Source organism: Podarcis vaucheri (genome assembly GCF_965113315.1).
Source record: "Podarcis vaucheri genome assembly, chromosome: 3".
NCBI classification, from domain to species: domain Eukaryota; kingdom Metazoa; phylum Chordata; class Lepidosauria; order Squamata; family Lacertidae; genus Podarcis; species Podarcis vaucheri.
In genome coordinates this window covers 44,901,112-44,927,360 of record NC_138761.1, presented here as the reverse complement: position 1 = coordinate 44,927,360, position 26,249 = coordinate 44,901,112, and the positions used below count along the sequence as shown (strand labels likewise).

General features: G+C 40.2%; 1 protein-coding gene across 6 annotated transcripts in view; it reads left to right on the top strand.

The window, feature by feature from the left end:
* Positions 1-26,249, top strand: part of KIF26B (kinesin family member 26B) — a 271,678-nt gene that overhangs the window by 157,899 nt on the left and 87,530 nt on the right. For 5 of the 6 annotated variants that reach the window (XM_082214955.1, XM_082214954.1, XM_082214957.1 and 2 more), the window contains one exon: positions 17,062-17,245. In XM_082214955.1, coding sequence (XP_082071081.1) covers positions 17,062-17,245 — 184 coding nt within the window. Of the gene's footprint in view, positions 1-413; positions 793-17,061; positions 17,246-26,249 lie in introns of those variants that run through there. The other variant, XM_082214959.1, reaches the window with a different exon arrangement.

The window sequence follows — 26,249 nt, the reverse complement described above, 5'->3', positions numbered from 1 at the left end:
GGGTTGGGGAAGACCTTGTCTGAAACTCTAAAGCACAGCTGCCCATCAGTGCAGACGATGCTGATCTGGATGGACAAATAACCTGACTCTGTATAAGGCAGCCTCATCTGACTATGCAGTTGGATGGTTTGCCCCCCCCCCCAGCAATTGCTTTGCAAGAGAACTCCTAGGCTCTTGTATAGTAATGGGAGATCTAGCAAGGTGTTTCTTCCTTTTTGCCTCTCTCTTGTGCGCGTGTACACACACACACACACACACACACACACACACACACAGAGCCAGTCTTAATTCCCCCCCTCTGTACACACTTATACACAGGCATGCACATGCATTCTTTCTCTCTCAGTCACACACACACACTTCTCCGATCACAGAGAAGAGAGAGACTGGTGCTGTTTTTCTTCAACTGCAGAGAGATCAGGTTGCAACATGTTAACGGGATCTGCAATAGATGCGGAAATTTGGTGATGGATAAGGTGCTGTATGAAATAAGAAGTAACAGTTGGTTAAAAGCCTGAGGCAGTATCTGGAGACTTGAGGCAGCCTAGGAGGACTAGAATTCCCTAGCACTCAGGATTCCTGGGTTCCTCCTTGGAATACTCCACCCCCTGTGGATTTTAATGTTTTTTTCTTCCTTTACTTGTCATACTGTTGCACTTCCTGGCAACATGACTGCGGATCTGCAAGCGACATATGAGCAAGCCTTCATTTTAACTGGACTGAAGAAAAGGATTGCACATTTTTTTATTCAGGTTATAATGTAAAAGTGCAGATGATGGACTGGAGACCCATGTAAGTGGATATGATTTTGTTTACTCAGTCAGTGAATCAAAGGGTTTGGTTCCTCCTTTTAGCTCTGCCAACATCTCTCAGCATATACCTTTTACAGATATGATTAAAATGTTCTTGGCTTTGCTCTTTGCTTGACACTGGCATGTTAGGAGTGCTAAAACTGTGCGTCCTTGTTATTGAATGGATGGCTGAATAATGCATGCAAGTGACAAGCTTGAATCTATACTGTTCCTTATCTTTTTAGTACAGAATCTGCAATATGCTTGGATGGATCAAAAGCAGCCAGATGTAACACTCAGATTTATTGTAAATGATAAAATTATTGTTGTTTATCTGATGTAGCTAATTTTTAATAGTTTCCTCTTCAACTGACATATGACACTTTTGCAGACAGAGAATGTCTCGGTTCTGCTAGATAAGCAGGCACCTTCAAACACTGAGACAGGTTTTTGTTTTATGTTTGCTGTAAGGCTGTGGTACAACAGCATAAAGTAAAAGGGTTTCCTCTTTTTCCTAGCAAAAGACCTGGCTAGATCCAGGTTCTTGTGTCATATAACTGAGATTATTGACACAACGCATATTGACACTAACCTGTTCAGAGGGAAGAAGGTTTTGGGTGTCTCTGTACACTTTTATACTAAACCTTTCTTTCAAGCATGGCCCTGATTGCAGTCAACTTGCATTTGCTCTTCTTCGCTTGGGAATAACTTCATACACCCAGAAGCAGCCATTATGCAGTCTGCTACAGGATTCCCTCAGGACCAGTATTCAGTGCTAGATGGTTGGAGGTGATTATTCTGTGCAAATCTGAAGTAGGGAAAGTATGACTCTTTTCATGTTTTGAGTCACAAGGTGAATAAAAAATACCCGAATCAAGGACCCATCGTTTTCAACGGCCATAGTCTAGGAACATAGGAAGCCAAGCCATTGGTTCATCTAGCCACTGTCAACACTGACTGGCAGTGGTACTGCAGGGTTTCAAGCATAGAAAGGAGATACTCTACCACTGAGCTATGGCCAAGGTGTAGGACTCTTAGTGGCTTGGCAGGGGAAGAGAGTCTCATAATTTAATCTTGAAACCAAGAGCAGCACACATGTTCTTTGCCTGTACAGAAGGAAGAGGGGCCCTCCCATTTTTTTTGCCAGCTAGAATGTCCTGTGTCAGACTTGAGGGGGAAGAGGTGCAGCAATTTCTAGTGTGAGGCATCCTCCACAGGGTTGGCCGTGATGGTGAGGGAAAGCTCCTTATCCCAAACATATTTTTCAAGTCATATTTAGGAAGCAGAAGTTTCTGAAGCCCATGGTAGGCCATTATTTATGTGGCACTTTCTTCTTGGTGGGTCACAGGTTGTACAGCTCTTCTCCAGGTTAAACACTCCCAGTTCCTTTATCCTGTCCTCATATGATCCTCATGCTAAACTGTCATCATTGTAGCTTTTGTGAGGGGTAGGGACGGACCAAACTGTCAATTCTAGTACTCTCAGTTTCTCATTTTTCCAATTGTAAATCCAGTTCCTCACATTTCTGCGGCAATTTGTGACACCCCCCCCGAAAAAAATCTCATTAAAATTAATCAGCATTTTAGTTTGATCCCCCCCCCGTAAACACATTTTTGTATGCAGTTTTGACTAATGTACATATTTCTGTGAGCTATTTAACCCAATATGATGACAGTACTGCATTTTTTAAAAAGTTATTTTCACCAATATATTTATGTACACTTTCCTCGAATACATGCATTTTTATAAACATGGTCTGTCTGGAGAACTGCACCACAAAATTCAATAAGTGTGAATTTTGAAGAAACCCTTTGTTGTGAGTCACATATTGGTTTGAGAAATGTGAATTAGGTAGTTCTTCGTTAAAATAATCTTCCCCCATCTCTAATGAGGGGTATGTCCTTGCTAAATCAGTGCCCAGAATTGGACAAGGTTGGTGATTTTCAGTCTGCTTCTTCACTAAAAAAAATCAAAATGTGAATCTAGACAAATAGTTCTTCCCAATGTATAACAGTTTACATTTCCACATGTTTAATGTTCTTTCTTTTTGCTCAGTTTTCTAGGACTGTATTGATGTCATTTCAATATTTAGCCTATCATCCAGAGAAGCCTTCTTCAACCTTAGATCCCCAGATGTTGTTGGGCTTCAACTCCTATCAGCCCCAGCAAGTCTAGCCAAAGGACAGAAATGATGGGGTTGTGGTTCAACAACATCAGGCAATCCAAGGTTGAAGAAGACTGCTCTAGATTGTTTGCCACTCCTCTCACTATTTCATCAACTGCAACATTCAGATCATTGATGAAAATATTGGACATCACCAAAACGAACACTAATTAATGTGAGAAGTTGTTTTACAATGTAAAATTTACAGCATCCTTAAGGGGCACATCATGATGTTTTAGGATCTGTTTTGGCAGCGTATAAGTACTTTCCCCTACATCACATTTTGGTGCATCCAACTAACCATGCCGCCACTGCCCTTCTCCCTTATTCAGACCCCCCCCCCATGTGGACTTTCTTTCATTCTCTTGTCTCTCTTTCTCGCTGATGTATTTATGTTGTTGCCACTGCTGCTAAATTTATCATGCAAAAGATTACTGCACCCAGTATAATTAGAGACTAATTAAAAATAATGTTCTCCAAATGGCCAGGCATACTAGTTTCATAGGGCAATCTTTGAGTCTGCACTTACACTTTTGAAATAACTTGGCTGGGTTCCAGCTTCACAACATGACTTAAAATAGCTTGGGCTCTTGCTGACCCCCCCCCTTTCACACACTTAAAATATCTGGGTATTGGCAGAGTGAAATGCAATACAGTTTGCCTATACTGTAGTTTCAGCTGGCATTTCAGTTTGGCTTGGGGGAAAAACACTGTTTAGTACATGCTTATCTAATTCTGCTTTTCCTTAGAATATCAGGTCCGGGGCCATGACAGAGCTGGGCATGCTGTGTCCAGTGAACATCTCATTACAATCACTCGAGTCCATTTATTGTAAAGATCCCCTTTGTAGCACACATTGCTACTGAGACAAGAACCTGGCCTTCATGGCTTTATTAAATTAGGCAAGACACTTAAACGTCTATTTGTCTACGTGGTTGAGGGGGTCCATGTTCAAACCCTCACTAAGGAAAAAATAGAAAATAAAACACAGAATCTGGCTTTACAAAAGTTCAGTCCAGAGTTAACACAATAGTTCAATACCCTGGTCATAAGACCGAGGAACAGGTGATCAGTGCCTGGTGGGTTTACTTATCCAGTAAAAGGTTTGTTTGTGCAAGGGAGCGCATATGGTATCAGTTTTCATGTGATCTTGGCTAGATTTACTGGCATGACTCCTCTCATTATTGAATAAAATTAAGCATAATCAGAGCTAGATCTCCGTGTCATGGCAAAGGCATGAAACCTAGCAAAAGGCTGATCTTGTGGTCAACTTATGTTATCAGAAAGTTCCAATGCCATTTACTTTTATACATCTTTAGTGGTTCTGAATAAGGAGCAGAATGTTGGATCAACACATTTCAGTCTGGTATCTCCATGTAGGCCTGGAAGAGCCTCCTGTCTGAAAGGCTGAAAACATACTGTCAGTTGGTATAGACTCCCCTGAGTTTGATGAGCAAATGGTCTGACGTCCTATTCAACCACAACAAAACAACAACAACAAGAGTTATACCCTGCCCCTCTAACTTCCTACAAATAAATAATGCCAAAACAATATAATTTCCTTCTTCATCAGCTAAGGTAGCTGGACGTATGAGCACATCCAGTCATTATTATTATGTTCATCTGGTGCATTAGCCCTGGTTTTCAATTCTTTGATTCCTTACAGCCCCCAGCCTGATAATTTATTATTATTCATTTTACAGGTAACATTTGAATAAATCTGCTTAGTGTTTGCGTTCTATTACAGAAAATATAAACAGACAAGTGAGAAATAGGGAGACCGACCACAATAACTTAAGAGGTAGGCTGCTATCTCTTCAGATCTGTTTTGTGCCATCTATAAATGGCCCCTAATGCTTCCTATTAAACTTCCAGGAAGCCTATTACATTTGCTATTAAAAGTAAAATGATTAGCTGCCAAGGGCACTGTTTCTGAGAGAGTCTGCGGAGCAATTTTTCTTAGCGAGCAGGAGTTTAGATACGTTGCTATTTTCAAAGTGTCTTTCAGAAAAGCACTGATTGAAATCAGCAAAAGTGCCAAACGGTAAAATGGTAGAGTCAAGGTGAGAGGATAGAGAAAGGAAAAAAGCTGCAGTTTCCTCTAAAGAGTTTCGCATGTGGTGCTGTTCAGGTTCCAGAAGCTCTGAACTGATAAAAGCAGCCAGCAAGATAAGTCTCAGACTGATCAATACCATGCAGATAGGATGAAGCTTTCATTTTGATCTAAGGGTGTTTTTTAAAAAAAGATAAATAAGAAGAGTTATTTAATTTTGCTTGGCTCCTCTTGATACGCTCGGTTGCTTATGCTTTCATTGTCCCCCTTTTCTCCACACATTCTCGATCATTTCTACACCAGATGAAGTGGAACATACGAGAATATCCAGCAAAAAATACAACCTCCAAATATTAATTTCCCTGGATAAATGTACAGAAGTGGAAGGTTAGCAGGACTTGTTAGATCATCTAGTTTCCTTCAGTTACAGATAGGTAGCCGTGTTGGTCTGCCATAGTCAAAATAAAAAAGTTCCTTCCAGTAGCACCTTAAAGACCAACTAAGTTAGTTCTTGGTATGAGCTTTCGTGTGCATGCACACTTCTTCAGATACCTGAAGAAGTGTGCATGCACACGAAAGCTCATACCAAGAACTAACTTAGTTGGTCTTTAAGGTGCTACTGGAAGGAACTTTTTTAGTTTCCTTCAGTGCTTGCAATCTTGGTTGTTGGGCAAGCATAAATATTGTGTGGAAACAATATTATTTCACCAACATGCCAGAGTGTTTGAGACTGGCCTTAGTGGAGAGAAGGCACGGTGGCACAGACTTGTTGTGTCCCAGCTGAGAAACAAAAACAAAACCCCAGGAGAAATTTCCAGAAGTTCCATAGAAACTTTTGGGCAAGCTAAGGCCATAGATCATGAGGAGTCTCACGAGTCCATTCCTCCAGGCATGCACTTTTGGGATATTTCCTTCAATGGCCTATACGTACTGGTGTGCAGTTCTGGGATTTCTTGTTTTCTTGTTCTCAGTGCAGTATTTATTATTGTTTATTTGATTTCTCACCCACACTTCAGCAAATGGTCCCAGGGTAGATTAGAGCAATACTAAAATACAAAATTAAAAGCTGATAAAACAATTTACAATCACAGGACTGGGATGGGTCCTAAACATGTATATTTATTGTGTCAAAGGCTAGGGTTAAGAGGTGACCTTCAACAATTCCACAGCTGAGGGGTTTTCCTGGGTTGCCACCCCCAAACCTTTGACAGCAGTGGAACTACCAAGAGGGCCCAAGGAGGGACTGCAGGGAAGGAGGCAGTTTTCCAGATATTTGGGGCCCAAGATGTTTGAAAGCTGGGAAGATGATGTCCACACAGATGATGTTGCCTCTGATTACATCTGTGATTGCTAGCATGAAGGCAGAGCTTCATTTGTGTCTACATAATGGTGCTCCTCTCTTTTAATTAGACATTTACTTGTAAGACCTTCTCTCCCATTACAAATAGCTTTATTTCAATTTATAAACCAAACAGCTGTTCCTTCGGAAACAAAACTAAATGTCAAAATTTTGCTTAATTATCCAGCAGGCATCAAATCAATGGGTAGTATCCCCCATAATTGAAATTAATTAGCTTTTTACTAAAAGACCGAAAGGTAATGAGGGAAGAGTTGCAAATTATAAAAAGCTATGCAAATTCTGCCTGTTGGTATCTTTCACACCTCCATACAATTTACTGCTTTCAAGCAATGAATTACTCTTTTGAGCACAGCGTATTTAATTTCATGTCATTTTTCATTTCACTTGATTGAAAATAGAAGAGTGAGAGAAAGGGTTTATTTAAATGATAGCACTAAAAGCTAACAACATCAATGCATTACAGACTCATAATCTCCCCCCCCCCGGTAATTTAGTCTGTGGCACGTTTAAGAAGGAAAAGAGGTAATGTTCCTAAATACACTAAACTAGTGGTCTCCAGATTTTGAAGACCCAATGCTATGTTTGATAAACTTAGAAAACATGGGCACTAGCACAACACCCACTTTACAGCAAGGAAAACTGATGATGCTCAGAGAAATGCTCACATACTCCAAAACAGGAAAAACACAACACCACAACATAAAAACCCAGAACCAAAACCCACCCAAACAAACAAAAACATAGATTTAAAAAGATGGGAGTGGCAGGTGGCACAGGGGTGCCAAGAAAGTGTCTGTGGTGCTTTGGGGTCTGTGGGTACCACATTAGCGACCCCTGCCCTTATTGTTTAAACAGTTGATCATGGAACCAAACAGAGGGAAGGCAAATCTATATTTAATTCAAAATGGTGTCCTTGAACTGATTGGAAACAGTGATTATACTGCTATCAAATTCAAAATACATTTAAGTAAGTAATGGTGAAGGTTATCCAAAACAGTCACATTTTAATTCAAATAAGGACATTTTACATCACAGTTTACTTCAAAATAATGAGGTGACTGGTGAAAATGTCCTTATTTGAAGTAAAATGTGACTGTGTTGGACAATCTTCACTTGTGTTGGAGAAAGGGAAGGAGGAATCGTTTGACCAGGAATTAATTTAAGGGGAAACAGTAGTGAGCTACTGGGAAGTTATAATCTTTGTGTCTCCCTGACTTTCCCTTTCCGCTTTAGTCCCTTAAGATTAATATTTTGGGTGTACCTGCTATGGGGAGAGAAATTAGACTAGGATTAGGTCGAGAAAAATGGATGACTTTATGTTGCATCTTTAACAGTCCCTTGAATTGTCCAGACATTATTTGAACTAATTCTTATGTAGGCTCAAGAGCCCATATCTCGGTGACCTCAGTATTAAATATTCCGCCTTTTAAGAATATAAGAAAAGCTCTTCTGATATTAGACCAAAGGTCTCTCTACTCCTGCGTCCTGTTTCTCTCAGTGACCAGCCAGATGCCTGTAGAAGTGGTATTTAGCTGGTATTTAGAATCACGCTGCCTCTGAAACCGGGACCTGGTGATGGACATTCAGCACCAGTTATTTTAAGGGCAAATGAAAGGCACAGGAATATTTTATTCTGCTTGAAAAGAATGTGACAACAATCTGAATAGGGTCAGTGTAAACCAGAAGAGAGAGCATGAGGCCACCCGGGTTTGCTGGACTGCGGCTCATATCATCCCTGCCCGTTGACCATTCTGCCTGGGGCTGATGGGAATTGGAGTCCAACAGCACCTGGAAAGCCAAAAGTTCCCCACCCCTTGTTTTAAATGTTTTATATAATACAGTAATTGTAACACATTGTTATTAAGAAATACTAGTAACTGCATAGTGTGGGGTCTGTAAGATATAACTATATTAAGCTGCTAAAAAAATTGGACAGAGTTTTAAATTGTAATTCAACGCAGAAGTCTGGCTTGCAGTGGTGGTCTTAAGTGCATTTTTAATGTGTGTAAATTAATGAAAGCCTCTTTCAAAATAAAGTGGCTCTCACAAATTTGATTGGCTAAAACCCAGAGATATACATCTACTGTGCCTCATTCCAGTTCCATGTAGTTTTTCTTTCAACAAGAACATTAAAATATAAGAATAGAGATGTAGCGTTGGGTCTGATTGTTCTCTTTTTTTTTGTTTCAGAGATCATGAGTTAGGTTAGAGGGATAAAGCAAAATCTTCCATGTGTGTGGCCAAGCTTTCTCATGGGAGGTAGTGGAAAAGCGCAATCAATCAATAAATCATTTTATTTGTATGCCGCCTTTTCAAAGTTAAAACCATGCTCAAGGTAAGGTAAAGGTAAAGGGACCCCTGACCATTAGGTCCAGTCGTGGCTGACTCTGGGGTTGCTGCACTCATCTCGCTTTATTGGCCGAGGGAGCCGGCATACAGCTTCCGGGTCATGTGGCCAGCATGACTAAAGCACTTCTGGCGAACCAGAGCAGTGTATGGAAACGCTGTTTACCTTCCAACCAGAGCGGTACCTATTTATCTACTTGCACTTTGACGTGCTTTTGAACTGCTAGATTGGCAGGAGCAGGGACCGAGTAACAGGAGCTCACCCAGTCGTGGGGATTCGAACCGCCGACCTTCTGATCGGCAAGTCCTAGGCTCTGTGGTTTAACCCACAGCACCACCTGCGTCCCTATGCTCAAGGTACTTTCTGATGTTTTGCTTATTATTTTGTTATGTTTACAGTTATGTAATTTTTTATATGCTGCATGCTCAAGGTCGCTTGCAGCATATAAAAAAATTACATAACTGCAAACATAACAAAATAATAAGCAAAACATCAAAAAGTACATAACCAAATTGAGCAATTTCCACATAAATCATGAGATCCAAAATAAAGATACCAAAAATTAACAGCAACAACAGAAACAACTTCCCCCATCATAACATTCCAGCACAATATTTTGTTCAGCAGACTCTGCTTTTGTAGCTGGAGTCAGTCAGAGTGAGACCAGTGGGAAAATGCCTGCAAGGCAGAGAGCAAGTCTTCCAGAAGTTAAATACTTCATGAAGTCACAAATTGGGTGACTTGAAAACACGGACTTCATGAGGGGGTTTCTTTTTTATTATTTCATTTCTGGCTTTTTATTGAGGACCAATAAGACTAATCATAAATGTGGACACTGCAACCCATTGTCAGTAGTTCACTTAATATGACACTTTCCGTATCTCTGTGTTTTAAATACTGACATAATCATAGTTGTTATTCTAGAGCAGTGTTTTTCAACCTTTTTTGGGCAAAGGCACACTTGTTTCATGAAAAAAATCACGAGGCACACCACCATTAGAAAATGTTTAAAAATTTAACTCTGTGCCTATTATGACTATATATAAAGTAATTCTCTTGAATAGGAATCAAATAAACACAAATAAAGTATTTTATAATTACTTTATTATGAAATAGTAAGTAAACAGAAATATGAAAAATTATAAAATACTTTATTCAGTGCGCAACCTGGGCCTGTTTGGCTGAACACAAAGCTGATATTCTGCCTGGAATCGAACGTTGCAGACCTTACTCTGCTCAGCGGGGATTGATCCGCTGATCCCTGCTGAGCCGGCGGATGACAGCTCCGTGTCCGCACTGTGTGCGGAGAGGGAGTTGTCAGAGCCCTGCTGCTCTCTATGGGGAATCGGATGAGAGCGGACTGCCTGTCCACTCTCATCCGATCCCATCCGATCTGATCCCCACCCAGGACGGATGGAAAATAGGGTGGACGCAGTCTGGCGCCCGCCTAGTGGGCGAAAATTTGACATTATTTTTTAAAAAAATCTTTTGAATTTTTCAATTTTCCCCACGGCACACCAGGCAACATCTCGCGGCACACTAGTGTGCCGCGGAACAGTGGTTGAAAAACACTGTTCTAGAGAATGCATTTTAAAAGTAATTCTGTGTTCTGATGCAGAGTGTCCATAATCTGAAATCATGGAAGAATAGACAGAATTTCCACCTTTAATTTTAAATATCATAATTTTTTTGACAGCCCAAAACTGTTGAAAATGTCTCTTAATGTAGAGTGCTAACAGTGTTTATTAATTTCAGAGGTAATGGAATATAGCACTTTTCTGAATCCCCACCCCCCACCCCGAATGACAGGGGAGTATTTTACGAAGAAATCAGTATTTTTCAACATAAATTTAATTTATTTAATTACTTTTGATTTGTTACTTAAATAAGTGCATTGCCACATCTCATGCTGTATTAACCATAACTATCTGGTTTTATTTTACTGAAAAGTAATAGTATTGCTTGATTCAAGCAGGGTATGACTGATAGATGTTTTGCTTTCAAAACCTATTTCATCAAGCTGTTTGATCTCAAAAGCATTTTTCAAATACAAGCTAGTAGGTGAGATCTATGCTGGTGGAAAATCTTCTGGATAAGACTGTCAATGTTTCATAAGAGGCTCATCTATAATATGAAAGCTGCTTTCCATCATGTTGAATTGCAAGGCGTGGGACCCAGATAGGTAAAGGTAAAGGTAAAGGTACCCCTGCCCGAACGGGCCAGTCTTGACAGACTCTGGGGTTTGTGCGCCCATCTCACATCTATTGGCCGGGGGCCAGCGCTGTCCGGGGACACTTCCGGGTCACGTGGCCAGCGTGACATCGCTGCTCTGGCGAGCCAGAGCCGCACACGGAACGCCGTTTACCTTCCCGCTGGTAAGCGGTACCTATTTATCTACTTGCACCCGGGGGTGCTTTCGAACTGCTAGGTGGGCAGGCGCTGGGACCGAACAGCGGGAGCGCACCCCGCCGCGGGGATTCGAACCGCCGACCTTTCGATCGGCAAGCCCTAGGCGTTGAGGCTTTAGCCCACAGCGCCACCCGCGTCCCTCGGGACCCAGATAGAACTATGTAAATAGGAATAGGCTTTATTCTCAAAATCTAGGAATTCTAGGGGTAGGAAGAAGTTTTGATAGGCTACTTTCTACCATAAAAATGAATGGTTACCATTGTGCACTTGGAGGCACTGCTACAGTGAGGGGGAATCCTGTCGTCCACCTCTGGCAGTGAGTGGTCTACGCTTCCCTGAAAGGAATCCAAATGAATAGGCACAACAAAAACACAAGGGTTTCCTCAAACTATATATAGTAAGTTCTCTTTTTACACAAATCCAGAAGCTTCAAGTTAGTCATATGAACGGGCATTTCCCTAGGCTAGTATAGTACAGCTTAATACAGGGTTCTTCAGCCTTGGATCCCCACATGTTGTCGGACTACAACTCTCATCATCCTCAACCAAGGAAGAACACGGATTTAGTATAGTACTGGTAGATCTCATCTTACATGGGGTTAAGTGCCTGGCTATTGTGTGTATAAACAACATTGCGTAAAGCCAGAACACCCTGTAAAACCTCAGCAAATCCCTCCAACCTCCGGTGACTCTCCTACCTTCTCCGCAACTCTCTCTGGCACCTCTCTCCAACCATCTCTAAAACTCTCTACAGCCTCCTCTGTTTTCTCTATACTTCATGCCTCTTCAGCCACACACAAATGTTCCTCCAAATTATAGCTGTTCATACTGGCAATATGAATAATTGAGGGTCAATAACTTTATAGAAGAGCTTATGAAGGTTATGTACGTTACCATGCAGATGCAATATGGAAACAATATGGTTGTTGTTGTTGTTTAGTCGTTTAGTCGTGTCCAACTCTTCATGACCCCATGGACCAGAGCACACCAGGCACTCCTGTCTTCCACTGCCTCCCGCAGTTTGGTCAAACTCATGCTGGTAGCTTTGAGAACACTGTCCAACCATCTTGTCCTCTGTCATCCCCTTCTCCCTGTGCCCTCCATCTTTCCCAACATCAGGGTCTTTTCCAGGGAGTCTTCTCTTCTCATGAGGTGGCCAAAGTATTGGAGCCCTTCGTGGATCACTGCCTTGCCATGGCGAAGGGGCTTGAATAACTCAGAGAAGCTATGAGCTATGTCGTGCAGGGCCACCCAAGATGGACAGGTCATAGTGGAGAGTTTTGACCAAATGTGATCCACCTGGAGCAGGAACTGGCAAGCCATTCCAGTATCCCCGCCAAGAAAACTCCATGGACAAAGACAACAATATGGTTACTATCCCATTTAATGTCCTTAATTCCACTCCCCACTACATGAAAAACACTTGCATGGAAAGTCAAATGCAAGGTAGAAAGTGTACCATTGAATACGGGCACTCTTAAACAAGGAAACTGGCCAACATGTGCTTTATCAATCCTGATACCTTCTGGATATATTTCATTTCATTTATATGTTTATATTATTATATATATATTACTTTTTACATCCAAGCATTTCTTGTATAACTTGAATGGTATTTTCAGGTCCTCATTTGCCTTATGTTTAAAAGCAAGGATGCAAGTAGTTTCTTGATTTTATTTAGGACTCTAAAAACAAATCCTACAATTTTCCATTAAAATGGTGCATGTGAATGATGCTCCAAATCAACAGATTCACAGCAAGTCTGCCATTTGTGTCTCAAATTAGAGGAACAACCCCACTGATTTCAGTATATGCTTGTTTTGCAAAGCAGCCTCAACGTTTTTGAGAGGGGGTCATAAGGCTCTATAACAGGGCTATGAATTTGGCCTTGGTTTGGTGTACTAATTATGTAACAAGCATGGCGATGAATTGCTGAGCAATTCCAGTGCCTCCAGCCGACTTAGGTTAGCAGGTACTGTTGGAGGCCAAAAGGCGAATGAGTTAAACCACCCAAGACGTAAAATAGAAATAGCTCTGAAAGGCACAGCTTGGATAGCTTTATTGTTGCTATGAAATTGAATACATGCATTAAAAAAAGAAGAACAACAAGCGTCAAGTGTTTACTGGGCTTTTAGGAGACATATTTATAGATCCTCACAGACGCACCATGATGTATGCAGAAACTAAAATTATATCCAGATATGCTCAAGTCTGTTTTGGAATCATTAAATGCAAGCAATTCAGGGCTTGAAGAAATTTAGAGACTGAGGTGATTTTCATCTGAAGATTTTCTAGTCATTCATGATTCATAACTAGGGGTAATACAATACATAGAATCCTGAAGCTTCCCTTTCCTTGTTTGCTTAGACAGCCACCCTAAATTTACTTACTAGAGAGTAAACTTCATTGAACTCAACAGGGCTTATTTCTGTGTAGAGCTGCACAAGATACAACACTGAACCTGGAAGTGACCCAAAACCCTCACTAAATGCCTTATTAAAAGGCCAGAACAGGGATGGAGTTGGGGTGGGGCAGGGCTTAATGTGCTGGGGTGTGTTTTTACATGCTCCGCTGACATGCTCAGGGGCCAGGAACCCATGAGCAAAATGGTTGTCGACTGTATACAAAGCAAATGGCAGGTTTTAATAAATACTATAGAGATATAAATATCAACCAGTTTGTAGAAATCTTCTACTTTGATACATCTGAAATTGGAGAGTGACATCTTTCTGGACCTCTTTGCCAAAAGTGGGAAATGTGTAGCTGTCATTTTGCTACCTCCCTTTCTTGGCTTCTTACTTCAGAGAGAGAGAAAGAGAGAGAGAGAAATGTAGGACATACATTTTACATTAATTTTCCAATTATTGGCCAATATGAATCCAGGTTCTTCTGTTTTAATGCCATCCCAAAGGTTAGCACTGTCAAAAAAGCATATCATTCTATAGTTTTGAAAAGGCCAGTTATCTTCCAACAATGTTTCTTTTTCACTAAGGAAAAATGTCAGCTATGGACCTTTTGGTTCAATAAATGCTTTAGGAAGATTAAATCACTAGTTAAGGAAGCTAAGCAACATAGGGCTAGAGTGTTCGACTGAAGTAACAGGAGAGAAGGAATGGATCAAACAGCTTACTGAGTATATTACAATAGTAGTACAGTATATTGTCCTTGAATGTAGGTGTGAATATGTGTTAATACTAGAATTTGACTGGGGTAAACAGAACTGCTGTCATTCCTGGAAAGTAATTGACAAACGAATATGATATAAAGAAAGGGCTTCAAATTCGTATGGGGACCTGTGTTTCATTTTATTGAACTCTGCCTTTCCCTCCCTTTAAGTAACTAAATTTTGGTCAAAATAGGAAATCAGAGAGCAGTGCATTGAAAAATGGACAACTGAAATAATGTTTAGATAAAAGACAAACAATGGAAGGTGGTAGTCAAGGATTAGGGATTCACTTGGAACACACAGAGTCAGATAAGCAAAGTGCCAAACTTCTGTTGTGTCCTTTGTCAAACTAAAGGTAAAGGTAAAGGGACCCCTGACCATTAGGTCCAGTTGTGGCCGACACTGGGGTTGCGGCGCTAATCTCACTTTATTAGCCGAGGGAGCCGGTGTACAGCTTCCGGGTCATGTGGCCAGCATGACTAAGCCGCTTCTGGCGAACCAGAGCAGTGTATGGAAACGCTGTTTACCTTCCCACCGGAGCGGTACCTATTTATCTACTTGCACTTTGACGTGCTTTCGAACTGCTAGGTTGGCAGGAGCAGGGACCGAGCAACGGGAGCTCACCCGGTCGCGGGGATTCGAACCGCTGACCTTCTGATCGGCAAGTCCTAGGCTCTGTGGTTTAACCCACAGCGCCACCCGCGTCCCTTTGTCAAAGTACCTAGTCTCTATATGAAGGCAGGTTGGACAACGATGGGGAAATAGGTGCAGGCAGCTGCCAGGCGCAATGCAAGCTTTTCTCTTATCCTTCTTGTAGTCCAAATTCTGTGAATATGTTGAATATGCTGGAAAATGAAAATAGGGACATCCTAAGGAAAAGCAGGACATTCTGGGATCAAATCAGAAACTGGGATGACATCTGTAAATCCGGGACGTCCCTGGATAATAGGGACACTTGGAGGACCTGCACTTGACTGGCAGCATATTGTAGGATGTCCCTATTTTCATTGGAGAAATGCTGGAGGGTATGGAGTTATCCGACCCCTGAGCTGTTTGAAGGCAATCCTGTGTAGGGAAGTTTTAAAAAATGTCTAATGTTTTATTATGTTTTTATATATGTTGGAAGCTGCCCCGAGTAGCTGGGGCAACCCAGTAAGATGTGTGATAGTAAACTTATCATTATGGAATGGGATGTCCCTATTTTCATCGGAGAAATGTTCGAAGGTATGGTTTCTGTGTTGTGAGTTTTGCCAACCGGCTAACCTTATTTTGCATCATTTAGTTACACTTGAAGTAATTTGAACAGCATCTTCGTGTATGTTTTTCATGGAACCATAGAATTGTAGTATGCTAACTCATGTCAGCCCTTCTTCTTGTATGAGAAGGGCTTCATGCCAGCCAGCCAACCAGGTGGTGGTGGTGGTTTCTTTTATTTCTGACACACAGAATTCAGGCTGGTGAGAGGTCCGAGGACTGGGCTCTTTGAAGAATCCAAGGGCACTGCCATAGCCCACAAGGCCTTGTTTCAGGGCTTTCCGCTGGTTACAACTTTTCTCCACTGGAATGTGATGGGGGGGGGACTGTGTGCCATCCTAATCTTCCCATTCATCCATCAACTTTGGGGGTTAAGATTGCTTTAATATACAAAAATGATTGCAGCTCATAGGGTAAAATGTATACAGCTTGTAGGGTGAAATTATAGGGTACTCATTTACTATTTTGTGATTAATTTTCTATAGAGTTTTTATAATTTATTTTGACTAGCATAACACTTTTTGAATAGCTTAGCAAGAGTCTCAATTGATGTATATTCTGTAATTAGTGGTTAATGATATTGTAAGACAACCATTTATTATCAGTGTGGTGTTATAATAGGAAGTGCGCTATGTGAAAATGTTTAATATAAAGCTGACTTCGTTTGGGATGTCCAGATAATAATATCACTATAGAAAGTGTGAGTATGGGGACAAGAAATTCTGGGGGATATTTAATATTTTTTCAATGATAAGTTCATTATCAAATGCTGCACATGTATATAAAAATTGCAGCTTAATATTTTTACAGTTGGACTGCAGAAAATGTCTCTTTTTTAAATAGAAAGTGTGGCAAACCTTAGCTCTCAGTATCAAAACCAAAGTATAATTTATTTAACTTACCAAATTGCTAGTTTGTATGATTCTCCAACAGCTTTGCAAATAGCACCAAGGTGTTTGGGTCCCACATGTCAGGAAGTAGGCTGGATTTTTTATGAGGTGTTGGAAGTTTAAAATAGCTAGTGCTAGGCTTCTTATATGTTTGTTAATTTCACTTGGGCATTTAATAATGAGTATTAACATAATTATGATTGGCTGCTTACACCAAAATGCTCCACAGGTAATCACACTGCACCCAAAGACTTAGGAACGACAAACAGTTCTTTGTGAGCCAAAAGTGAATTTATGAAACTGAATTGTTTAACACAAATAGCTCTTTGTGAACCTTGTTAATTTGCTGATAGACTACAACATGACTTGTGTTCTAAACAGAAGAACTGTATGGAAAAAGAGGATTGTATGTAACATGGACCTTGCTTAACTATTTGCTGGTGTATACAAATAAATCTATTTGGATTATTCCCACTTCCATTCAAGACAACAGGGGAAGCTCCTCTTACGGGCAAAGTGAGACATTGCCCTACCAAAAGTCTGAACCCCCAGAAATCTTCAAAGTCTCTCCTTTTATGTAACTATTTGGTAAAATATTGATTTCTCTTTGGATTTCTTTCCTCTCCAGAGCTGCTCAGAAGTTGAACTTGTCATCCAAAAAAAAGAAACACCGGCCTTCTGCGTCTTCTGTTTCTGAATCTCACCTATTTGCTACCAAATTCAGCACCATTCTACAGACTTCCCCTCCACCTGCTCCACCATGTTTGCTGAGGGCAGTCAACAAAGTAAAAGACACTCCAGGACTGGGCAAGGTAAGGATTAACCCACAGCCAACATCTATTTTATTTTTCTTGTAATGGGAGAAAGCATATGTGCAAGCATATTTGTTGCAGCTACACCAATGTTTATTGTAACCAGAGCTTCTTTCTCTGACAGTCATTGCTGGTATGGAGTTCCAGCGCTACTTCTTCTTTTCCTGCCTATGGCAGCCATTTTGTGATCACACCCAGGACACTTTTATCAATATATACTTTAAAAAACAAAAAAACAAAAAACACTGATTGTAACAAACATTTACAGTGCATACCATGTTCAACTGCTTACAAATAAGCAGTGCTTTTTTCTGGGAGGACGTAGGGGTACGCATACCCCTAAACATTTTGTGAATTTTGTACTTTTGTCCATTTACTGTATTTATTTTTCCTGATATGAACTATAGAATGGTGATTTTCTCGAGTCAAAATGAGAGTATCCCTAAACATATTTTTAGAAAAAAAGCACTGCAAATAAGTCTCAGTGGAACTTACTCCCAAGTATGCGTTCATAGGGTTGTAGCCTAAAATTATGAAGAGAAAATGTTCATGTTTGTGTACAGTGCCCATACACACAAAACTGGGGGCCTTTGATTTATATATTTGTTTAGAAAATTTATAGTTCGATTGATCAGTTTTTCAGACAGTGTACAGATCAATTTATGTACAAACATGGCTAAAGTCCATAAACCAGTTAAAAGGAAATATACATAGAAGCATTATCATTAAAAACAAATATATAAGTCAATAACACTTTAAAACAAATTAAATTGTGTGTTTGAATAGGCTTGCTGAAACAGTAAAGTGCTCAGTTAGCATTTAGAAGAATATAGTTACACACCTGTCTAATGTCAAGAGACAGGAAATGAACAACTCCTTACAAATGTGGAATTGTGTGGCACTTGTAAAAGTGCAAACTCCAAAAATTGCAGGGATTGAATAGGCATGTATGAAGGTGATTCCTTAAGTAAACCTGTCCCAAGCCGTTAAGGGTATATTAAAAGGTTATACTGATTGTTAGAGTTGTTCAGCGGAGTCCTTAATCTAGCCCTTGTGTAGAAATGAATTATTTCTACTGCAAGAATGCACTTCAGAGCTTTACTGCGGAACAGTCTTAGGTACTAGTTACAATAAGATAGGTGTTACAAAATAACAAAGCAACACATTGCAAACAAGCAACGACACTCAGTTATTTATGTAGTTCAGTAAACTTTCCTCTCTCTGGTCCCTGAGGGAGATCCTAAGCTTGTTCATCATTGCAGAATTTCTCTGCAACCGCTGTGGCTGCGGCTACTAGTCATCTCCAACAAGCACACACTGGCCTCTCGAGTTTCAGCTTCCTGCTGCGACAGCTCTGCAGCTGGTGTTTCCATGTTTCCAGAGATGAGTCATCAGGTAGCTTATCTCATTCTAATGGAAAAAATACCAGCATTCTCTGACGCTTTTGCCAGAGTGGAACCTTTTTGCCTAAGGCAAACTTGCCATTACAGCATTTTACATACAGTGCATTCAAACACAGCATTTTATGTACGTTAAACTTATAACTTTAACAATGGTTTCCCTGTAACATGTATGCTGATAATATATGAGCACTGCTATTTACACTTGGTATGCTTACTACAGATAATGCCAGATAACAGTGATATAGCCTCAGGCAAACAAGCCTGCTGCATAAAGTGAGAAGCAGCTCTAGAGAGGGTGTTTTGGCACATTTCTTCATGTGTACTGGGACACCATGCACTTTTACAGACAAATCTAATTTAATACATTCCAAAATACTTTAATTCAATTGCTTAGTATATGAATTTGAATTAATAATATACTAGATAGTCTGTAAACTAACCTGTATTTTCAGCTAATCATAATTCAAAGTATGAGTGTAAGTTGGTAATTTAATTTCCTCTTGGAACAGAAAAAGGTAAACGTAATCTCTTTATCTGAGCTGGTCTAGCCTGTGTCTATTGATGTCTGAGTAGTCAAGCTCTTTGAAAACTTCTACAGGGTTATGATGCCATCCTGCATTCCTTGCTTTCTATCAGTGATGTTTCTGCAACTTGTTCTAAGTTAGAATAAAAATAGGTCTTTGTGCAAGGCTGATAGGGTGAGTATATCAGGACTAGTAGCTGTTTAGGATGGCAATAGATAGCTCAGATGCTGGCTGTGCTGGAGAAAGGGATAACCAGTAAATGGAACTAGGAAGAAAGAGGAACTGCCCCATTAAGAGACAGAAGGTTGATTTCCTCCCTGATGTACCTCTGAAAAATACAAAGTGTGTCTACCAAAATATAAACAAACTCTTCCTCCTAGCATGCCACTCAAGAGCCTTTATATGTTACATTTGAAAGATGTTCAGATGCTTTAGGTAGAAATCCTGAGGAAAGTTTCTAGAAGTAGGGAGCAGCGACTGAGAATGCCTTTTCCCAGTCTTTCTTTTCCTTTGTATAGTCAAGAACAGGGGCCAGCGAGCTTTCTCAGCCGTGGGCCGGTCCACTGCCCCTCAGACCATGTGGTGGGCTGGACTATATTTTTTTTGGGGGGGGGAGATGAACGAATTCCTATGCCCCACAAATAACCCAGAGATGCATTTTAAATCAAAGCACACATTCTATTCATGTAAAACCACGCTGATTCCCAGACCGTCCGCAGGCTAGATTGAGAAGGCGATTGGGCCGCACCTGGCCCACGGGCCTTAGGTTGCCTACCCCTGGTCAGGGAGAAGTATCAAGAGACTAATTTTTGGTTGACAATAGTGTAAAGGTGAAATCTAAATTTATATTTCCCTATTTTCATTTCTTGAAATGGAGAGGGCAGAAAATGCTCCACACAATTTAGTAATTCCGAGGATGAGATGCATGAACTATGGACAACTCCATGATACCTTAAAAACCTTAAGTGTGTGAAATGTGTTTTCAATCTAAAGAACTGTGAAAGCAAATGAAATTGTCTTTGGAACTTTCTGTCATTAGCTGCTCACACTGATGGAGAGGCAAGCTTCTCTTGTCAATGGTGAGAGCAGCTGCAGTGCCCTTCTCCCCACAAAAGATCCTTTGGGTTTGTACCAAGAGCCAGTGTGGTGTAGTGGTTAAGAGCAGTAGTCACGTAATCTGGGAAACCAGGTTCGCGTCTCCGCTCCTCCACATGCAGCTGCTGGGTGACCTTGGGCCAGTCACACTTCTCTGAAGTCTCTCAGCCCCACTCACCTCACAGAGTGTTTGTTGTGGGGGAGGAAGGGAAAGGAGAATGCTAGCCGCTTTGAGACTCCTGAAGGGGAGTGAAAGGCGGGATATCAAATCCAAACTCCTCCTCTTCTTCTTCTTCTTCTTCTTCTTCTTCTTCTTCTTCTTCTTCTTCTTCTTCTTCTTGCATTTCCTAACATGTATGTGGTTCTGTCCAGCCATTCCATCATTACAAGAAAGAACAGCATGCTGACTTTGTATGTCTATATCTCTAAGAGCATTGTTATATATGAATAAATATATGTATCATAAGAAATGGCCATAAAACATATAGCTAAACAACTAAAATATATACTGCATATATAAAATATATACGGCATATATAAAATATATACTGCAGGATGATCTGGATTTAAGAGAATGTAGTGTGTATCTAGGGGATGACGATATTGGGTAGACTGTTTCAGAATAATTAACAGATGGTAAGTACCAAACTACATTAATGTAACAACTTTCTGTTTTAATTGGTGGTTAATTGTTGACACAGCTAGCCCTACCTGCTTAATATATATTTGCAATACAAATAAAGATTTGGCTATCATCCAAGTTTTCAGAGACGCTAAAGGTTCTTTTTATTTCAAAAGAGGGAGACACAATAGAAAAGTATGTATTGACTCACACATTGCCACTGGGTAACATTTTCCATGCTGTGACTATCTCTTCACAAAGTATATTGAAATTTGGTTGGGATCCCAAAGCAGTATTGGTTTACTGTTATTTTACCTTAATTTCACTTCCTCTGCCTTCTAATGCCATCCCTCTGTTGCTTTTTAATGACGTTCCACCAGTGTCAAAGGCATTGCTGCAGCTGGGACTCAAAATCTTAATGAGGAGCAACAAGAGAAGAAAATTGCATGTCATGGGTCTTCTCTGACCCTCCTCTCTCTTCTGGATCAATTCCCAACCAAATCCAATTAAAGTAAGAGGTGTATGCTGCAATGAGCTGTGTAGTGCAAATTGGTTTGCCATCTCACACAATGACACTCATCTCTGCACACTCATCTTGTCCAGAGGTGTTTCAATTTGTATCTGCAGGCCACTGTTGCAGGCTTGTAGCCAGATGTTTGTAAGGGATTCCCACAGAATTTAATTTTCTTTTATCGTCAAGTACCCCCTCTTCCATAACAAAAAGCTTGTGCTTTTTCATTCACATCTCTTCTGCATTTCAGTCACTATACTATTATTTGGCCTGTTCTGTATGTGACTGGGTGGCAGAATGTACAGTTTGGATTTTGGATGTGAAGAAAGCTATTCTATCAGAAAGTGCAGAAATTAGAGCTGATTTTGAATTCTTGTCTATATTGAAAAAAAACATTTCAACACCATTTTAGATAACACTAGATGCTGTGTTTATATTATTTTAATGATGTGCACACTTGCAGAGAGAATTCACCATCCATCTACTACAGGAGAGAGCTAAGGCCAGGAACTGGCAGGGAATCACAGAATGTTCTCTTATTTCAATTTTTGGTTCAGAAGCATTACTTTCAGGGAGATGTTAGTTCACTTTTCCAGACTTTTGGTTGTTGTGGGGGAGATTAGACTCTAGCAGAAGGGTTTGTGGATCTGGGAGTTTTTTTACTCTTTTTGGCCACAAATATCTTTCACAGTGTATTAAGCTTTTCTGAAACCTATGTCCAGCTTCTGAAACATGTGCTGCTAATATTCATCTTGAGAACCTTAAAAAGGAAGCAAGAGGGAGAGCTATCTTTCCTTCTGAAGCTTCAGCGTTGGGACACATAGTAAGTCAAAAGTTAATTGCTGTAGGACAAATGAGAGGTTCAACCATTATCCCTTGGAAACAATTTCTGAGAGGAAGAACAAAAACTGTTTCTCCTCAGAGTTACCATGGTTACTGATGTAGGAAAAAGAAGGAATACCCCATGAGGCATTTTAAGAAGACATGTGCGTTCATCATTGTAGTCAAACCGATTGTTCTATAAATTAAACAGTTAGTTCCACTTGGAATGAAAGCCAGGTGGCCTTTAGCCCTCAAGTCAGAGTGGCCCCGTAACAGAGATATTCGTCAGGAAACAGGTTTGATGGATCTGACGGAGGCCTTTGTTGGCTAAGTTCAGTGTGCACTTTCAGGAAAATGTTTAATACCTTTCCCTACACACTTTTTTAAAAACACACACACACACACAACTTTATTTCTTCTAAATAAAGGAAAAGAGACACGAACATGATTTAATCTCTGACTTTACCTTCCTCATTAGTTTCCCCAAACTTTCAACGTAAACTTTTTCTTTCTAAATAAAAGCCTCTGTCAATGTCCACCCTAATAGTGTGGGCTAGGTTGTGTTTCTACCTGGCTGCACCAGGAGTTGTGTATGTGTGTGAGGGTATGGCAGAAAAGCCCCAGTTTGAGGCCAAGTTATAATTTCAAAAACAATGAAAAAAATGATTTAGAATAAAAATTTAACATGTTTTTTTCATGACTTACAAGATAACTTATATAAGACGGGATTGTGGCATGAGTGGGGGAGAGGGCATTTATGGTAAATTGGCATTGAGGCCCACCAAATGATGTTTGGGCCCTGCTGGACATGCATGTTTGTGTTCTGTCTTACAAATGTGGTAGCCATATGGCATTTCCTTTTAGGCGGAGTGGGGAACCTCAGTCTTCGGGGCTGGATGCGACCGTCCAGGCTGCTCTGCCTAGCCTTCAGGACTCTCTCCAGGCGACTCCCCACATTTTAGGATACATTTCTCACTGGCCCTGCTACTTCAGCGCTTTTACCTAGCTGGAATGTGCCCTGAAACAGGGACATTCTTGCCATGATGGAGAGCGGACGAGAGCATGTTTGTGTGTAAAAAAATAAATTCTCTGGCTTTTGCATGGCTGGAATGAGGCCTATTGGTCAAAGGTAAAAAAAAAATCACATCTATTGCTGTGGCCACTTTTGCCTCTCACCTAGCCTATTGCTGGCACGCATTCTCCAGAAGATTGCCTGCAAAGCCCCAAGCTCACCCTTGTTTTAAAGTTCCAGATTTTCTCTTTAAATAGTGGAAGAGTACAGACTACAATGGAGTCGAACATAGCAAACTGCTACCTTAAATTAAAACCTTTGGAATGTTGTTACATATTCCAGCACTTATCTATAGCTATTATTTTTTTTTAAATAAACCACACAACACTATTATTTTTCTCTTTCTTAGATCACAATTTCTACATTCTATGTTTCATAATATATCTGCTTTTTTCTTTGCACTAGCCTAGGCCTAGTTAATCAGTTCTCATTTGCTGTGCAGCTTTTGGAGCTGCATTTTGAACACAGTTCTAATTATTTGCTGAGATCTAAATCCCTGTGGAGAAGGTTATTACAAATTAGGAAAGTCATGATCAAATAGACTTAAAGTGAAAAGGTCATTCTAGTATGATGGTGGGTATAGATTTTATACTTGGTTTCCTCCACACCTGGGATCTTGCAAAATAGACAAGCATGTACAGTATGTATAGTGTTTAACTAAAGGCTTGAATATGCATCTGCAGCCTTTCTCCTCCCCAAGACCTCAGAACTTTCCTTTTGTTATTTGATTCCTCTCTGCGTGTGCCCATGAGCTTTGCTCTGTGGAAAGTGGCAGGATGGTAAAACTGTTGGAAGCTTCGCTGTAGCAGTGCTGTAATAACAGAGACTAATGATCCAACAGAGTCTATTGATTCAGCCACAAGGTCACTCGGCTTTGCACTTCCTTAAAGACATCCTGACTAAATGTATGGCTGGTGGTGCATTGAAGAAGATCTGGAGATATACCTAAATACTAGGGAGGAAGTGTGGCACTTTACTTTTAATTTGACTGAGAGGGGTTTTTGCCCACGTGCTTGAGAGGATGGCTAGATATAGGTCTCCTTCAAATGCACACGGCCAGCTTTTGATAGTGCAACTCCAGATGGCTCAGGTATGTAGATGACTTCTGCTATTACAATGTGTAATGCCAGTGATGCGAGGCTTTCCTCCTGATGGTTGCATCCCAGTAAGGTAGCCATTGGGTAAGATATACTCTGGGAAACTGGTTCCTTAGTGCATGCAAAGAGAGAATTTATATTCTGAGGAAGAGTGTGCAAAAAAGGGCTACAGTAACTCCCAGAAGAGGAGGGAACCTGTAAAAATTGCCTTCCTGTAATTACCTTCCTTTTCATATCCTGACATGTGGATACATCTGGAAATTTGGTTTTAAATATTCCCTTCCTTGTTTTATTTCCTACTAGGTTTGTTGTTTTTATTTGTGGTTTTATAGGTTTTTTTTTTAAAAAAATTGATTCTAATGTTGTTGAGATGGGTTTACTTATTTACTGCTTTAAAAACTGGGTGAAGAAGTGGTATAAAAATCAAATAAATTAGCTGCCAACTATTTGTTCACTCACTTGCCCACACTCCTGTACTCTTCTGTACTCTTGTACTCTTCATGTGCTCTTCCTCGTCTTTTGATCCCATTCTGCTGATTGGCGATCTCATCACACTATTACCACAATAGTTGTGGAGTCCAACTATTTTTTTCAAAATCATGGCTTTCATGTAGAACTCACTAGTGGTGGGTATAAATAATATGTGACGCAGGACACCTTTTGAAGAGTGTGTGGCTTTCTCCTGGGTGAAAAGCATTTTGGGTAATTCCCAGACCTGTTATTTAGATATTTGTTTTTTGCTGTGGTTTCCGTTAGTGGTAATGATTATTTACAAAGTAGCCTTGCAAGTACAATAACTATAAGAAGGAGCTAGATGAACTTTTTTTTCAGGATATAAATAACTATATAGCTAAAGTTGTGTGTGTGAGTGTTTTTTGTAGTACTGTATGTTGTAATTATTCAGTAGATGCCACTTGGTGTGTGAGGATTTTGTGAAGCTGCTTTACTGTTGTATTAAATTGTAGTTCATCAAATCCTCTGGGGACTTTAATTGACTATATTGTAGCATTCTGAATTGATTTCCCTTGGGGACTTTCCATTCTGGGGAAATGTTGCCATTTATTTCTACATTGACCCTTGGATATAGCTTTTCAGAAGGTGTGGGGTTACATTTAAATAAGCAGAATACCTTTTAAAGTTCACAGAAAAGTTTGTTCTAACTGCCTTCTTCTAAAATATTAACTCCTTGCCTCTCTCTTCATCCTTTCTCAGCCCACCCACAACATGTTAAAATGATCTTCCTAAAGGACACCCCTGTGTTTACTTTTTCTTTGTCAACTGACATCTCTTCAGCAGTTAGACACACTAAATGTTAACACCTCTTGCCAAGTGCTAGTTAACACATTCAATTAGTTTATATAATGCTGATGATTAAATATCAGGATATGTGTAAGCAAGAACAAAGTGTAAGACAGGAACCTCATAAATATTATTGTCAGTACATCTTTTTTAGTTAGTTTTTAAATATGAAAACAAATATTGTAATCAGCTGAAAGACGCATGTTTATTGTTTTAAAAAGTTTAATGCCTTCTCCATGATATCTCCAGGCTGATGTAGGCAAATATATGTATACTTGTTTCCATGACCAGACAGCAATATTCCAAATATGTAGAGATGGCCCAGCACAGACTTGTAAATTCTGTCCTGGTTTCTCCCACAGGAAAATGCAACATGCCTATTAAAATAGTGTGAAGCTGTGTTTTCCGGCTCTGTGCCTAGATGGCTTTAGCCCAGGTACAAAAGATTAAGAATAAAATTCTGTCGCTGGCTAAGTCAGCCCGCAAACCTTAATCCCGCTCTCTGGCATTTGCCCTTCTCCAAAAGCTTTTGCCACGCATGCAAATAATTTAAACATTG